The sequence below is a fragment of the Egretta garzetta genome, unplaced genomic scaffold, assembly GCF_000687185.1.
Source record: "Egretta garzetta isolate BGI_Z169 unplaced genomic scaffold, ASM68718v1 scaffold329, whole genome shotgun sequence".
Classification (NCBI taxonomy): domain Eukaryota; kingdom Metazoa; phylum Chordata; class Aves; order Pelecaniformes; family Ardeidae; genus Egretta; species Egretta garzetta.
This window is the reverse complement of record NW_009269999.1, coordinates 2,100,358-2,118,389: the sequence shown is the minus strand read 5'-3', so window position 1 is coordinate 2,118,389 and position 18,032 is coordinate 2,100,358. Positions and strand designations below refer to the sequence as shown.

The window sequence follows — 18,032 nt, the reverse complement described above, 5'->3', positions numbered from 1 at the left end:
GGCTTTGAAACCTCCCAGGTTTTTAGGCATTATTGCAATGGCTCCCTAAACTGTTGTTGAGACTTTTAAAGTCCTATAGCAGTGAAAAGGGAACAGTCATTTTTAAGAATGGAGGAAAAGATACGCAACTATATAGTTGCAATGATGGGTTTTCATTGTAAAACTGTTAAAAAAACCCAAACCCCAAACACCTCAGACAGGAGCCAGTCCATGAGAAAAATAAAAAAATAAGATTCAGAGGAGAAAGGTATGACATCTACTGTAACCCAATGTACTGCTTTTGCATAATTATTGTAACGCTCTATTAAGAACATAGCATGTGTTCCTTTGTTGGTGGCAAAGACATTCAATGGAGAAAAAGAATGGTGTCATTGTACTGTATATGGACAGGGAACAGCATGCAAAGTGTTTGTACTTCTCTTGAACTGAAAGCTCTAGTCCTCAGGGGTTCAGCCAGGTGGAAAGGAATTTCGGGACAGAAAAGGCAGGGAGGGGAGCGGGAGGGTATGGTGAGTGAATCCCTAGCAATGTGGTTCCATCAGCCCAACCCTTCACAGCCATATGGGGACATGCATCTGAGGCTGCAAGGAACATTTGCAGAGCAGATGTTGGTAGAGGATTTCTGACCCCAGTGGAGCTCCCTGCCCACAGTTCAGTCTCTGTTCTGGAATGAGGGTTTACCCTCATGGGTTTCAGTATTTTGTGGAGCTAAAACAGATTGTGTGCTTGTCTCCTGGTATCTACACTGAAATTCCCTTGGCTGCTTCTGCTGGCATTGCTGCCAAAAGGGGATCAGTCTCAGGCCCTGAGAGCATTCAGAGTTCCTGAAAAGAGAATCAAAAGAGTCACTTCTGCATAAGGTCATCCTGGGATTTAGACCTATTTTTATTGCTGTACTCCATGCTCTGTTCCATACAGAAACTATTTTCAATTCTCTGGTGCTGATGCTACCGGAAGAGACTTCCCAGCATAATTAGCTGCTTAACGCGCCTAGCTCCTCTTCATATGTTTGGAAATCTGCCATTTAATTTGCAACTGTAGAGTGGCTTGTTTACTAAAAAAATGCAGATATCTTTGCAAAGGGTTTTTCTCTCAAAAACCTCTTTAAAAGGGTGTGATGTACAGCATACATAACTGTGCTATATAAAGTGAGGCAAAGGTGCATTTTCTGAATGCATCCACATATTTGTCAACTTGAAAAAAGTCATCAAAAGTGATCTGAATGCTCCTCATCCTGAAATTTTTGGGACATAGCTGAGGGAGAGTTGTGATGATTTAACTGTGCTTTAGTTGAGATTTAACTGTGGTGTACCTGTGATGATTTAATTTTACTGTGATAGTTTAATCACCTGATATCTGATAGATTCTGTCTATAGTTTCAATGCAGTGACATATAACATCACATCTCATTTTTTAATGGCAGATGTACAGCATCAAAGTGTGTTATATCATACTGTATCATAAACCGTATATTGGGATAAAGCCATGGCCTTTGCACTGCACCACTCCACGGCTGAGACAGTTATTCATAGACCCACAGACTAGATGGAAAACTAAGTATGAGTTGCCAACAGCAACTAAACTGCCAGTGATCCAGCTAAGGGTCACTGGAGCTTGGGAGAATATCTTTGCCACCTGCCATACCTCATTAGGCAGATCTTTGGGAATGGTGTAGAAGTTCTGTTTTGTAATCAAAGCCCACCATTACAGGAAAATCCTTCAGAGCTGGGTGAGTGAGTATAGTCACTTTCTCCTGGTAAAATAAAAATAACAAAGAGAGATCAAAGCACATCAGGCCAAGGCCTAATTACTGAAAAAAAACCCAACCCAACCCAACCCAAACCAAATTAATTGTGGTTCCATTACAATGCCCGTGCGGAAGACATTTCTGCATACACGTTTGGCAAAGTTACCTTTCAATAGCATAACTACAGCATCCTTCAAGCTGTCCCTAAGGAAAGCTGCACTGTGGATATCTGCAGAGATAGATTAGCTTTGTCATTCCTTGCTTTGTCTTCTGCATTGGATCTTAAGAGGGCAGTGCTAGTTGCTCCAAGGAAAATGTGTAGTACATCGTGACTAAGTATCAGATAAGCTATAGAGAGGAGAGCATGCATATATCAAACGTCAATTTGAAAAAGATTTTTTTAGTTCTGTGGAAATAGAAAACAAAACAAATAACTCTCCATATATATATATATATATGTCTCCATGGCCATGAAGAGAATATACATTACTGTACTAAAATGACACATGATATATGCTTTGGTAATTAGAGCAATGCCACAGACAGACTTAAGGTCATGTTTGGAAATACATTTAATAATTGTGCAGTGTCTGGGGAAGTGGCTGTGCAGTAAGGAAATTCTTAGAATTTTAAACTACATTTTAAATCTATGCAGCAGAGGGCACTAGTGTTATTGAATTGACCATAGAGTTGATATTTTGGTACTAAAAAAATGAAGGGGAAAAAAAAATTGCTTAGAAGACAAAGAGTTGTCAACAAAGACTAAAGAAGCTGGTTGATGGTCTGTGTTCCATGTGTGGATTTATAAAGCTAAACCTCATGTGTCTCCAGCATAATAGACAGATATTGAATAACAAATTACTCTAGTACAGAGTTCCAGATGGGTCTTTATGTAAAGCCCATTAAAATATTTCCATAATGTTCTTCAAGGCTTTAAATGAATTTTCCACCGTGTTTTTGTGCTGGCTAGTTCTTTTCCAGGGTATTTCCAGCGTATTTATGATTTAAAATTACCCTGACGCGAAACGACTGCACCAAAACTTCCTGAATACTTAAGCTCTGAGCTGTGGAATACCACCAGTATAAAGAAAGGACCTTTTTACTGCATTCCTACTGCCACTAGGAATCTCACTGCAGTATGTTAGGCTCATGCAAAGCTCATCGGTTAGGAGTGAGAACTTGCAAGGCATTGTCTAGCATATTTTCTGATGGCCATGGTGGCTTTTCTGAATCATCATCTCCCCTGGACGTTAGCAGCACCAAGCCCAGTTAGTGGGGTCTTATGCTAAATATTGCATTTTGCTTCCTGTATTACCAAAGAAGAGGGAAAAAAAGTTTAGTAATGTAAATAAAACCAAAATTTAATCAAATGGTGGCTACAAAAGCTAAGATTTGATATCACTGCCTCCCAGAAAATGTTCCAGAGGAATGGCAATATAGATCTTCTGTATTTATATACAAAACAAGATACAGCTTAGACACAGAAAAAGCAAATACACCACCACACATGAAAACATATCTAGAACCTTCCATCCACATCTCACAAAACGATGATCCTGTCTTCAAAATTATACACTATACAGCTAACAAGTAGTCAGTGACCAAGCTTGTATTTGAAGTATATACAGGTTTGAATTTCGCAGAAACCTGAGGGTTGCAGAATACCCTGGAGGTTGCAGAATTCCCTGAGAGTCTTCAATAGATCACAGTTCTGAGGCATATGTTTAATTGAGACATCCCTAGCACAGGACTGGGGAAAAAGGTAAATGTAAAAGCGATGGGCAATTTTGGCCTTCAGCACCAGGAAAGAGCTGTTCTGTGTGACTGATTCATTGTTTGAGTCAATAACCAAAAATGGGAATAATATAGGGAACTTATTTTAAGAAGATAAAACAAAAACATTTCTACTAAAATCTTTTTGCAACTGAGGCATGAAAACATTTTGGTTTAGTATGAACAATTTTTGCTAATCAGTCTTATAACCGGATAATTTTTTTGTTTTCATGAAGTACTGTATTCAAGTAAAATGGTGTTATCTTTTTTTTTTTTTTTACCCAGGAGCGTATGTGCATTATGGAAAGGGAAGATTTGCTGGGTAAAGGAGTAGGTGAAGGGAACGGTGGGAGATACCATCAGGCACAAGAAGACCATCTGGAGCACAAGTCTTATGAGGAGCGGCTGAGGGAACGGGGATTTTTTTAGCCTGGAAAAAAGGAGGCTGAAGGGAAACCTTAACATCCTCTACAACTGTCTGAAAGGAGACTGTAGTGAGGTGGATGTTGGTCTCTTCTCCGAGGTAACAGGCAATTGGACAAGAGGAAATGGCCTCAAGTTGTGCCAGGGGAGGTTTAGATTGGACATTAGGAAAAATGTCTTCACTGAATAGGTTGTCAAGCATTGGAACAGGATACCCAGGGAAGTGGTTGAGTCCCCATCCCTTGAGGTATTTAAAAGAGAGAGACTTAGGAACATGGTTTAGTGGTGGAATGGCAGTAAGGTTAATGACTGTACTTAAACTAAACAGATGATCTTAAAGGTCTTTTTCAACCTGAACAATTCTGATTCTGTGATTCTAAATCAGAACAGGAAGGAAGTGCTTTGTAGTGCTTGCAGCATGGTTCGGCATCATCAGCTTTACAGAGGCTGGCAAAGAAGCAACTGAGGGGAGTATGCGTACACTGGCTGATGTTGAGGGTACTTGCTCCCTCATGATTTGTCTTCTTTTTCCTATGCTTTCCTGTTCTACAAATCCCACAGTTTTATTGGTCCTTCAGGGTATCCAAGATACAGGAATGAGAGCAGAAAGTAGCAAAAAGAAAGATAGAGAAAACATATGGCATCTTGCAAAGCTGGCCTCTAATAGTGAATGGGCCTGAGATAAAACAAAGAAGATTCCTCTATCTCTACAAGCCACATGTGTTCCTGGTGCCACACCAGCCATGCAAGGATAATTGGCAGCTCTGAAGCTGGACTGTCTTATATCGGTTCCAGTGAAGACAATAACACTGTACCAGTGCAATGGTAAAATAATTGGTTTGGTGTATTTCTGTATCTGTTTCATTACTTGTTAATGGCATTCATTATTCAGTTCAACTCCTTAGGGGATAAGTTCTAGAAGAATTTAAAAAATGAGAAAGGAAAGAAAAGACAAACCTACTGAATAAAAAAACACAACTGGTGACAAACAAAAAAGCTAATATAATCACATTAACTATCACAGAAGATGGTTAATTACTATTCAACAGCAAAATTCATGGATCACGGATCTTAACTAAGGAGCCTGAAATTGATATTGGACTCACTTATGTAATTCTTTTGACCACAACGGGCAGATTCTTCTTCATGACTGTGTAAGAAAGATGGGAACCTGGTCCTTTTCACCCCCTTTCTGCAGATAGTTTTACTACAGTTGGATTTTTAATGTAAAGGATCTTGAATTTCAGTGATTAGTTTGAGAGTGTTTCTCCATGTTCAGCACCTTGGAAAAGATAAGTAACCTTGCAAGGCTGCAGTAAAAAGGAAGGTGTGTACAGCAGCCACCCCTCATCTAGTCTACTACATTATTATAGAATTGTTTAGGTTGGTAAAGACCTTTAAAATCATCAAGTCCAACTGTTAACCTAATCCTGCCATTCCTCCACTAAATCATGTCCCTAAGCACCACGTCTACCCATCTTTTAAATACCCCCAGGGATGGAGACTCGACCACTTCCCTCCGTGGTCCGTTCCAATGCTTGACAACTCTTTCATTGAAAAAATTTTTCCTAATGTCCAATCTAAACCTCCCCTGGCAAAAATTGAGGCCATTTCATCTTGTCCTATTGGCCATTACCTGGGAGAAGAGACCAACACCCACCTGGCTACAAGTCCTTTCAGGTAGTTGTACATGGCAATAAAGTCTCCCCTCAGCCTCCTCTTCTCCAGGCTGAACAACCCCAGTTCCCTCAGCTGCTCCTCATCAGACTTGTGCTCCAGACCCCTCACCAGCTTTGTTGCTCTCTTCTGGACATGTTCCAGCAATGCAACATCTTGTGGTGTGGGGCCCAAAACTGAACACAGTATTCGAGGTGCGTCCTCACCAGCGCCGGGTACAGGGGCACGATCACTTCCCTACTCCTGCTGGCCACACTATGCCTGATACAAGCCAGGATGCTGTTGGCCTTCTTGGCCACCTGGGCACACTGCTGGCTCATATTCAGCCGGCTGTCAACCAGTACCCCCAGGTCCTTTTCTGTCAGGCAGATCTCCAGCCACTCTTCCCCAAGCCTGTAGCATTGCATGGGGTTGTTGTGATCCAAGTGCATGACACAGCACTTGGTCTTATTAAACCTCATACCCATCTAGTACATTACCCTAAACCCATGAAGCCAATGTTCAGAAGTACGGTTCTTGGCAGAGGGAAGGGATGGAGAGATGGGAGCAATGACATCTAACACTACAGCCACAGGGCTCTCCGGAGTCATATGACAGAAGTGTAAGCTACAGAGAGAAAAGCTGAGTGACTTGCTCAAGGTTGTGGAACACATTAGTTTCATGAATCTTTCATAACAAGAATGATGTTTTATAAATAGCACAGAGCAGATCAAACAGATACAGCCCAGAATTTCCAATTCCCATTCACAGGTTTTTAACCATTATATTGGCTTTCTCTGCAGTAAATTATTAAAAGTGAGATGAGAACACTTGCTAGCTCTGAACCATTATAACAAGTTTTTAAAAAATGCATAAATGAATTCTCAAAACCACATTGTCTGAATATATAATTAGAAAAAGAGTCTTTCATTAAATGAATTGCTGTGAGATGCAAGTTAATATATTTTCTTCTGTATTTTTTTTTAAGAAAGATAGCTTTTAAACAAAATAAAACAATTTGGAGCCTGGAGTGGAAAACCATTGCCTTATAGTATTTTGTTCTACTGAATACATGTATTATGTATTTGGGTGCTCTAGGTTATAAATATGCTTTAAGCTTGCTGTAATTTATTAGACTTCACTTTTGGCTGATTTATAGGAAATTTCATTAATCTCTACAGCAGAGGGACCTTGCACTGAGCAGCAGATTGAAAATGAACTGAGGGAGGGGGGCTTTAAGAACTACCACAAATGAATCAGTACTGAAATTCTTAAAATGGTAATGATCATTTGTAGTGTAAAGGTCTTTTTTCCCCTTACACTAAGATCGGTATAATTTTTTTAGAGGTGACAATGAAACTGGCAGCCCTGAAGCTATAGAGATATTTTTCAGCATTTAAATGGCTATTCTTATTTCTGTGTTCAGCACACATTTACTAATGAGTGTTTCTCTGCTGCTGGTGCCAAACAAAAGAATTGAGGAGGAAATATCATGAAATTGGATGAAGCTGTTTAACAGTAGGGAAGAATTGATGCTCAGCATGTTTCTTTTGTGTTTTATCTTTTTCTTTTGGAATAGGCAACAACTTGCCTTGACATTTGTGTGACCTGCTATATTCAGTATTAAAGGCTTTACTTCTAGTTAAACTCCGATTCAGGAACCATGTTTGTATAGACAAAGATTTTCACCCATACAGAATAGGAGTCTCCGCTTGCTCTTCATATTATCTATTGTCTTGTCTTATAATGTGTTAAGAAGGCTAAAGCCTTGAATAGTCTGACGAGGCCTATCTTACTCATTTTTGCCTTTCGAGGCCCTTGTCATTTCTTTCAACTCTCCAATGAGTTAGAACATCTGTTTTAGGTATCCACTGTGGTTGAACTTGTTATCTGCCATCCAGCTACGTGCGTTATACATTGGAATGATCGGGAAAAGCTGGTGTCTGTTTTTTTCTTACCTCATTGCCAATTACAGCTCACATACATAGGTGTAAAGGAAACAAAATATTAGAATTTCTATAGCTGTTCTACTATAGCTGTAGTAGAGTTGACTGAAAGGACTTGCAAAGTCTTTGTTTAGAGAGCACACTTAAATATTTGAGATTAATTTAATGTTCTCTTTCTCCCTTCTTTCTTTCTTTCAGGCTATTCAAACTCCAGAAGGACCAACACCAAATAAATTATGAATGTTGAACAAGATGACCTTACATCCACAGCAGATAATGATAGGTCCTAGGTTTAACAGGGCCCTATTTGACCCCCTGCTTGTGGTGCTGTTGGCTCTTCAGCTTCTTGTGGTGGCTGGTCTAGTGAGGGCTCAAACTTGCCCTTCTGTCTGCTCCTGCAGCAACCAGTTCAGTAAAGTTATTTGTGTACGGAAAAATTTGAGAGACGTGCCAGACGGCATCTCCACCAACACCCGGTTACTCAATCTCCATGAGAACCAGATCCAAATCATTAAAGTTTCAATGGTCTGGCCAATCTCAACACTTTGGAACTCTTTGACAATCGTCTGACCACTATCCCAAATGGGGCTTTTGTATACCTGTCAAAACTGAAGGAACTCTGGTTGAGAAACAACCCCATTGAGAGCATCCCTTCTTATGCTTTTAACAGAATCCCTTCTCTCCGGAGGCTGGATTTGGGGGAATTGAAAAGGCTTTCATACATCTCAGAAGGTGCCTTTGAAGGTCTGTCTAACTTGAGGTATTTGAACCTTGCCATGTGCAATCTTCGAGAGATTCCTAACCTCACCCCACTTGTAAAACTGGATGAGTTAGATCTTTCTGGGAATCACCTGACTGCCATCCGGCCAGGTTCTTTCCAAGGGTTAATGCATCTTCAGAAATTATGGATGATACAGTCCCAGATTCAAGTGATAGAAAGGAATGCTTTCGATAACCTTCAGTCACTTGTAGAGATCAATCTGGCACACAACAATCTAACACTACTGCCTCATGACCTGTTCACACCACTCCGCCTAGAAAGGATCCACTTGCATCACAATCCTTGGAACTGCAATTGTGATATCCTTTGGCTCAGCTGGTGGATTAAAGACAAGGCACCCTCCAATACTGCATGCTGTGCCCGTTGCCACACACCTCCCAGTTTAAAAGGAAGGTACATTGGTGAGCTGGACCTGAATTACTTCACGTGTTATGCTCCAGTCATAGTGGAGCCACCAGCAGACCTCAACGTCACTGAAGGCATGGCTGCAGAGATGAAATGCCGGGCATCAACCTCCCTGACCTCTGTATCTTGGATTACTCCAAATGGATCTGTTATGACGCATGGGGCATACAGAGTTCGGATTGCTGTGCTCAGTGATGGTACATTAAATTTTACAAAGGTAACTGTGCAAGACACGGGTTTGTATACATGCATGGTGAGTAACTCTGTTGGAAATACCACAGCTTCTGCCACACTGAATGTGACTGCGCTGGATAACCCTGGTTATACATACTTTTCAACTGTCACAGTAGAGACTGTGGAACCTTCTCAGGATGAGGCACAGACCACAGAGCAGGTTGGGCCCACACCAGTTACCAACTGGGAGACCACTAACATGACAACCTCACTCACTCCACAGAGCACAAGATCAACAGAGAAAACGTTCACCATTCCTGTGACGGACGCAAACAACGGGATCCCAGGAATAGATGAGGTTATGAAGACTACCAAAATCATAATTGGTTGTTTTGTGGCTATCACTCTCATGGCTGCTGTGATGCTGGTCATTTTCTACAAAATGAGGAAACAGCATCACCGGCAGAACCATCATGCTCCAACACGGACTGTAGAGATCATTAATGTGGATGATGAGCTTACAGGTGACGCACCCATAGAGAGTCACTTGCCCATGCCAGCAATAGAGCATGAGCACCTAAATCACTATAACTCTTATAAGTCTCCTTTCAACCACACAACAACAGTTAACACAATAAATTCAATACACAGTTCAGTGCATGAACCGTTATTGATCCGAATGAACTCAAAAGACAATGTACAAGAGACTCAGATCTAAAACATTTATGACATTATGGGGTGGGGGTGGGCACAACAAAAGATGGTTTATAAAACAAATGACACAAATGACTGGGCTAAATCTACTGTTTCAAAAGTGTCTTTACAAAGAAAAAGAAATTTATTTATTAAAAATTCTATTGTGATCTAAAGCAGACAAAATTATGTGTATTCCTCAGAACCTGTTTTTGCTGCACTTATTTACCCTCCTTGTTCCCTTTTTCCTCCCCAACCTACCCTGATTCCCATTTGCCATATTTTTCATAGGAGATCTTGATTCACTAAAAGAACTGGTCTAGGAAATTTTGTAAGAATTCTGTTACACTTTGGGAATTTTTATGGTGAATTCTAGTGGTGAGATTCGGTCTATTTTGTCACTTCTTCTGTTTTTTTCTTTTGTTTTCTCATGCCCTTTTTGAAACTATTCAATAGAGAATGGAATAATAACAGCAATTTTACAAGTGAGAAAAACAACAAGCAAAACTTTTTTTTCCATGTAATGATTTGCTCTGTGTTTACCAAAAGCACCATTCTGTGAAAAAACAGAAGAAAAAGTTAAAAAAAAAAAGAAACCCAGAAATTAATTTACCTGTGAAAACCTATAAAACCCATGATCTTTTAAACAATTCTAGAACCAGAATTTGTAGTTCAAACACTAAACTAAGATTATAAATAAAATATTGGTTTTTTTCTGTACTTGGATATAGCTCATTTTTAGTGTGGCTTTACACATCAAAAGTTTGTTAAAATTCTTACAATATTCTGCCGTGATGATCCAAACCACAATCATTTTAAAGAATATAAGGAAATAATTTTGGATCATTACTGAAGAATAACATAGTTTTCATTTTTGTTTATATAAGCAGCATACTGGCAAACAAGGGTGTTTGACTTTTAATGCAAGATTCCTTCTAATGGTGTTTTTAATTATCTCTATTATATCTCAAGGTGTATTTCATGGTGCCAGGAAAAGTTTTGCTAAGAGTTCCAGCTATCACTGAATTTATTAGACAAAGCTGAAAAGTTTGTTCTGTTCTTTTGTTATTTATAACTGTCAATAAGAAAATTCATCTTTATATCAAAGCTAGTCATTTGCAGTTCAGTTGTTCTGGTACTCCTAGACATAAATATGAAATATGTTTAGCTATCTATAATACCTATAATCAGAGCTGTATCCCTATGTGCAAAATGAAATCAAAATGCTGTTAACAGAGTAACTCACGGGAAGAAGTCCGAGGATTTTGGTTTAAAAAACCAGAAAGAACAAAGTCAGCCAAAGCAGAGGAGAGTATAGGTTACTGTAATTTGCATGACAATTGGGCTCCCTGTAGAATAACCAGTTTACATTAATTTAAACTCAGACTCATTTACCAATAGGAAATGTACACCTTTTCCCTTTCTATTTATATATGTTCTCTGGATTAAGCTCATTGGTATGAGCGTATATGGTGTACACCTTGCCTGCTGAAAGCTAGAAGGAAGGCTTTGCATAAGAAAACCAGCTTCAGGACGCTGTGTTCTTCCAAATAGAAGTTCTGCCAAATTAAACTACTTTATGCATTGGTAACTGAATAGAAGCATTTTAGGACGATTTAGATTAGAAAAAAAGATCTATATAATCTCTGAATGTCTTTTCATCTGTTTTCTTCCTTAACGACCCTTACTGTGAGTTTCCAGGGTCCTATGCCAGGTAAATAATGTTCTGAGTTCTTATCAAAATCTCTTTGGAGCTTTCTAGTACGCAACAGCATGCAGGAAGAAGACCCTACTGAACAGTACGCTTCTATTCTGTAGATTTAAGAAGGAATTTCTGCTATCTTGAGGGGGTAAATAGCTCTTGTTGGATGCACAGTTCTCAAGGTTGCAAGTGAATATTGTAGTAAGGCAGCCTGATTTAAAAAGGACAGAGTGGAGATAGGTAACGATGAATCATACCATGCAAGGATTCTGATAAGTATAATACAGAATGAAACCCAAAGTTCCATAATAATCTCAAAGAAACATTTGGCAAGACATTATCCTTTGATGTACTACATGAAAAATAATATCTACTCTAAGGGAATTTTAATAGAGGACAAAGATGGACCTGAATGTGAAATGTTGTGGTTGTGATTCCAGCTTTGCCTATTACTTCAAAGTGCATTAGAGCATTTCATTGGTGATTTCTTTTAAGCATTGTGATAGAGTCCATGCAGAAGCACTGCAGTTACACATTGCTATTTGTACTTTAGCCATCTGGCTAGTAACATTGTGTCCATGACAAAAGCATATCTGAATATTGAAAAAATTCTTTCCAGGAAATCTAAATCTAGGCCATCGGTAATCAACAGGTTTATGTTAAAAAATTATGGCTACTCTCTAACCAGTATTTGTAAAAACACTTATGGTCACCATGGTTTTATAATCAGGTAGTTTTTACTAACTCCTGAAGGTTATGCATAGGAAGCCTTTAAGAAAAAAAGGTATAGCTATTGCCAAGTGCGACACTATGTCAGTGACAATCTTTATTCCTCTTTGGAGTAATACAAAATAATATCAGTGACTGTTTTAAACAATATATACATTCTTACTGAGTGGTTTTATTGGCTAATCAAAAAAATCAGATATTTCTGCTTGCTCATAATAAGCATAAAAAGCATTTGGATGTATTTGGTTGGGTAAGTATGTATGTGTTATGCAGAAACCACATTAGTTATGATTTTCCCAGAATCTTTCCTATCCTTCTTGGAACAACACAGATTATTTCTGACTCCTTCCTACTTCTATAAAACACCCAGTACTTTTGCAGATTAATTAAATACCAGAGTCAGAGAACATCACAGTTTAAATTATGAACTGAAATCTGCAATGAAGTGAGAGGAGTGCTGTGCTCTCTTATTTTGGTGCTCAAATCACATGCCAATAAAACCTGTTACTGCTCCAGAGACTACAATGTTAAGAATAAACTAAGTTACCAACAAAAAAAAATTAAAAAGAGAACTTACATCTTGGAACGTTATGCATGCACACAAGTGTCTTTATATATGTATTATTTAAAAAGTGATTCTACAGGTGAGATTAAATGAATAAAAGAAGAAATCTAAAAAAAGAGAAAGATGGAATAAATGAGCTGAGAGAAGATCTAGTGAAGTGGAACTGGAGTTAGTGGACCACAGAATTAATCCGACCCCTATGACTAATTTAATTCTGTAACTTTGATTTAATTTGCTCATTTAATTTCTCAGAAGGACAGTTAGTTGTCTGAGCAAGGAGATGGAAATCTGAGTTCTGTTTTTGAGAGTACCCACATGATATCAAGCAGGTCTTCCTTTTCCCTATCCTCCGTGGCTTGCCATTTCTGTCTAGCTGGTCAACTACCATTTTCTGAAATGGTCTTCCTGGGTCACCCATCTCTCCAGCCTGTCTTGGAACTGAATTCCAGTGGTCAATGGGAGAGAAGACAGGTCAGTGTTGCGTTACTAAGTAGAGCCTCTGCAGATCTGGGTACTAGGTGTTAAGTCCACTAACTCCTAAACAACTTGTTCCTATTTGATGCTGCAATGCAGTTTCATAAATCATTTATCTTTTTTTTCATATTGTATGTAAGATTAAGGTTGTTGATCACCTGCCATCTGTTAATTAACTATATTTCAGGTTGAACTAGTCCTTTTTTCTGTTGGAACATACCTTTCTTTGTGATGGAGTATTAGATCGAATTCTGAAGAGTTAGAGAAAAAACATCAATGTCTTTGGATATTCAGACTATATAAGGATTCCAAATTGTATAAAAATACACTTTAAAAAAAAGACAAAAAACAACAATGTTCTCAGATTCCTAGAAAGCAAATGCCTAAACTAAAAGTTTATTATTTTTTTTAATTTGGTTAAGAACAGTTTCACTATTTGACTCAAAATAATCATCAATGCCTTATCAGACTGAATAAAGCAGAGGCACCGACAAGTTCCATGGCTTCTGCTAAGACTTTTATGACAGAGATTATGATGTTCTGCTGATCTTTTTTTTATAAATTCTATTGCCTATGTCAGCAATGTTTTCATCAGGATGGGTATGAGTAGTTATTGTTGGAAGTGTTGTCACTGCTTGCTTCTACCTGGAGAAACACTGGCACTGGGTGCTTATCTTTTCAATGTGCTACTGATTTCTGAGACTTCTGTGGGAAAACAATCAATTCTGTAGTGAAAGGGAAACTTTGGCCCGGCTAACTCAACAACAAAATAATAAAGGGCTAAACCAGGTAAGGAAAAATGCAGTGGTAATGGGGAGAGAAGAGTCCTGAGAAGATAACTAAGCATTACAGGGAGAGAAAAAAAAAAACCTACAAAGAAGGAAGTTGAAAAGCAGTGAGAAGCTCTTCTCTCCTTTCTTCCTTTCCTTTTCTTCTCATTTCATGTATTTCATTTCCAAATTTTGTTGGATAATAGTTGAACGCACTGATGAATGCATTCTAAATAAATCACATTGGAAACTGAGGGTTTATTTGAAAAGTTATAAAAACAACAGTCTTTGGACTTGTATGTGTCAAACCTGTCTCAGAGGACTATTTAGGATGTTATGATATTGTACTAAGACACTAAGAGATTAGTGTAGCAAGAGATTTAAGTTGGAATTCTGAAAAAAACTATTCATACTTTATGAGTTGAAAATATTTTCCCAAGAGAAAAAGTAGAAATTTGCATTCTGGGAGCACCCAACTGGCAGTTTCTGCATGTAAATATCAGTTGAACACTAACCTCTGCTGATTTTAAAATTGGTCCCTTAAAATGAATCTGGAAGAAGCACTAAAATGCATAGAATGGACAAGGATGGTAGAGGTGAAATGTTTAATTTAGTAGAACTTTCTCTTTTCTATCCTCTGGTATTATTTTCAGTAATACAGTATTTTCAATTAGGAACTAAGAAAAGGCTTATTTGTACATTTTCTGCCCCTTTCTCCTTGAGTGGGGATAACATTTTTGGCTCACTAATACAACTGGTATTAGAATTTTGGGAAAAAAGAAACATACCTTGTGAAACACCTGGAAATTTGGTAGTATGCTTTTGCTTTTTGTTTTAAGTTGTTTTTTCTTGCCATTACAAACAAATGTAAGTTAACGAAATGAAACGGGAAGATAGAAAACTTGACTCTATGATGAAGTTTGTGAAGATGCAAGATTTACATGGCCTGACTGTTTTCTTAATTTCATTCTAAGTTGCTGTCACAGAAGGGTAGGAAGCCCAAATAAACCCTACATATAATTTGTTTCATGAATCTTTAGGTTTTTTATATGCTTTTCCCCTCCAATGGTCAAATAAATTTTCTACAGACTTTATTACATTTCAGATCAGAAGCCTTTTTCCTTGTCTCTATTTACAATTTCAGCTTTTTTCTGTATCTTCAATTTTCATTCAATGTATTTTCTCAAAAGCTGAGTCTCTTTTAATTCTGTATTTTCTCCATGATATATGGTTGTGGGATCTAAGTCTGCATCGCACTGCTATATATCCTCCCTAACTTCGTGGCAGGATCTGCTCTCATTCACTACCCTCATAGCATTATTTGGTTGTATTGCTCCTTGTGTCTAACTGAGAGCCAGTTTGTAAAGTCATTGGGCATCTTCCCACCCCCACCTTTTGCCCCCCCCCCCCCCCCGCCCCGCCAGACACGAAGTATTGCTATTAAACGAAGTGTGGAAGAGTATGACTGTCCAGCACTTGTTTCAAGGCTTAACAGCAAAACACTGTAAACTCAAACTTTTCAGGCTTCTGTGGCAATTGGGGTTTGGCTGCAGAAAATCAGCAGAACAGCCGGACTGGTCTGAAGTAGTTCATCTCTTTTGTATATCTTAATATGGGAAGATGTTATCTCTGAACGGAGAAGAATACTCTGCCTCCCCTGGAGTTTGTTTGACAATCCTAGTAAAAAGGAAGCTGATTTTTTTAGTAAGCTGCTTTCTTATTTAAAATTTCTGAAACTGATTGATGGTTTAGTTTTCTGCAATTGTTATTTCATGCGTGGTTGGTGGCTGTGCCGGAACACTGACATTCAGTCAACATCACTGAAGGATTGGCTCAGCCTGTTTTAAAATGGATTTTCCTTCTGCTGACCACAGTTAACTCTGGGTCTTTTTTTAAATGATTGTTAATTACTGATAGCACAGTTATGGAAGCACATACCTAGGAATGATGCCAACATTTTACAGTTGTGCAAATTTGTGGTATCTAATCCACTGGTAGTGGTCTGTTGCTCTAGTTTAATTTTAAAGTTGTGATCTGACCTGTGCTGCTATAATGGTTCAGTAGGGGAAATTATTTTGTGCTTTTAAAATGTTATTTAACTTCTAAGAGAATTTTTGGGCTGAGAACCAAGTCCTTCACATTGCTTCACTGCGACAGCATTGCAGCTTTGATTTCAAGGGTGCATGAGAAGCGTTCAGTTTCCATATCTGCTCTCTTGCAACCGGTCTGCTGTGACAAATGCAGTTTTCTATAAGAACATCTACTCTAAGATACAAACTCTATCAGACACATTGCAATAGACCACGGTACATTCATCATGGGGTAATAAATACAATAGCTCTTCCTTCTGAGTTTAGCTTTCTATACCACCACCTCCTTGTGGTTAGCTTTCTGTACCTTCATTCAAGTTTCCATCAAGTGCTCTGTCTTAGTGCAGCTGCAAATTGTTCGATCGCTAAGAGCCTGTCTTTGGAGTGTAAGTTATGCAAAAGTAAATGAGTTGTCACTATATGTCTGTTGTTCAGATACAAACTGCTCTCTGTCCGTTCCCTACAGAAACTTCCAACAGTCATGTTTCTCTGCAGTCCAAACTGATAAGATTAATTCTCTCTATTCCATTTCATTTCTCAGGGTGTTTCCAAGGAATGGCACAAGTAATGGCAAGAAGAAAGAAGTTGGTGATTTTGCTTCCAGGACATACATGAATCCAGATAACGTTGTGTAAAGAGCCCACAAAAAAAAAAAAAAACCAAAAACAAAAAAACCAAACCAAAAACTATTAGAAGAAATAGATTAGTCAAGACACAACGATTAAAACCAAATATAAACTCCATTCTGTATACACACACACACGTGTATTTACATATAGATATATACATACACTGTCTTGTGGTTGTGATGCTTTCCATCAGGTCTGCTCTGGAGAGCAGTGCAGCCGCAGAGGAGGTGCAGCGCACGTCTCACTGGGTGGCCAGCTGCCCACTGGCACGCGTGGCAGAGGAGGAAAGTAAGGCACAAAAAGCTTTCACCAAAGGAAACAGTTCTGGTGCGGACAGGGCCCTGTCATCCTCGAGGCAAGAGTCAACCCGCCCCCCCCGGGGCAATGCAGCCACTCTGGAGGATCTGCTACACAAAAGGAAACTCTGTTTCCTTACGTATGAAGAGGGGAAAAAGCTAAGACTCTCCACCAGGCAGTTCAGAGTACTCCAGGTGTCTGAAAGCGGGCGAAATTGAATGTCTCTCTCTGCAGTCCTCCTGGTTTTGCCACTGGTCTATGTAATCACCAAGTAAAAAAACTCTTTATATGACTTTTTGAAGCATTTTCCCCATTTGTAGAATGTGTTGGGAAACAACCACAAAAAGCAATGTGAATGCTGGTCCTTAATGCTGTTGCTTTTTTTGCTGGGGTTGGATTTTTTGTTTGTTTGCTCTTTAAATTTATGTTTCTCAAGCATTTGGTGCTTCTCTTTGAAAATTTCAAATGGAAGTCATGATCTCCAAGTAAAACAAATACATGATTTTATGGTGTTACTTGATGGATACGTCATGTTTTGTGCCTGTTGCACACCTGTGCCAGCATTGCCAAGGTCTGTGGCCAGGGACAGCATATTCGGATGGTGTGACATGTGACCAAATAACGCAACACCCCCCCTTGTTTTTCTTGTAGCTTTCTCAAACCTTAGCTTCGGGAGAAAGGGCAAAACACCAAAAGTATCCTCTAGGAAAAAAGTGAAGGGATGCAGGAAAGGTACAGGCACAGGTGCATGAAATAACCCCAAGAGACACAGAGCTGGGGGGATATGCTTCACCTGGGGAAAGCTGTAGGAACTGGCTTCCCATCTTCCTCCCAGAGAAAGGCTTCTCTTGAGTAAGCTTTTGCAGATTGTTGTGGGTTTTTTCCGTTTAGGAGCACATTCAGCCTTATCTGTTTCAACCTTATCTTAAATAAGGACTATAAAGTATTCTGTCTTCAGGAAGATTGATTCAGCTAAAGGGCAGAAAGCTCTTATGGAAGGGAAACAAGGCGTTAAAGAACTAGGACTTAACTCTGGGTAAACAGAACGGATATTCATGCTGCTAGAGGTAAGGAGAGGTTGCTGTCACTCGCTGCTTCACCAAATCCTTCCGTCAGGGTCTTTCGGGCAGTTTACAAGCCCTTACTCACAATCCCCCTCCTCATCGTCTCTTAGGGGA

The 18,032-nt window shown here is 39.0% G+C and overlaps 1 protein-coding gene across 1 annotated transcript; it reads left to right on the top strand.

Moving 5' to 3' along the window:
- The first annotated feature begins 7,785 nt into the window (after positions 1-7,785).
- Positions 7,786-9,623, top strand: LRRC4C (leucine rich repeat containing 4C). The gene is given in 2 exon segments (XM_009647555.2): positions 7,786-8,059; positions 8,062-9,623. Coding segments are annotated over 2 exon segments (1,836 nt in total).
- The last annotated feature ends 8,409 nt before the right edge of the window (positions 9,624-18,032 follow it).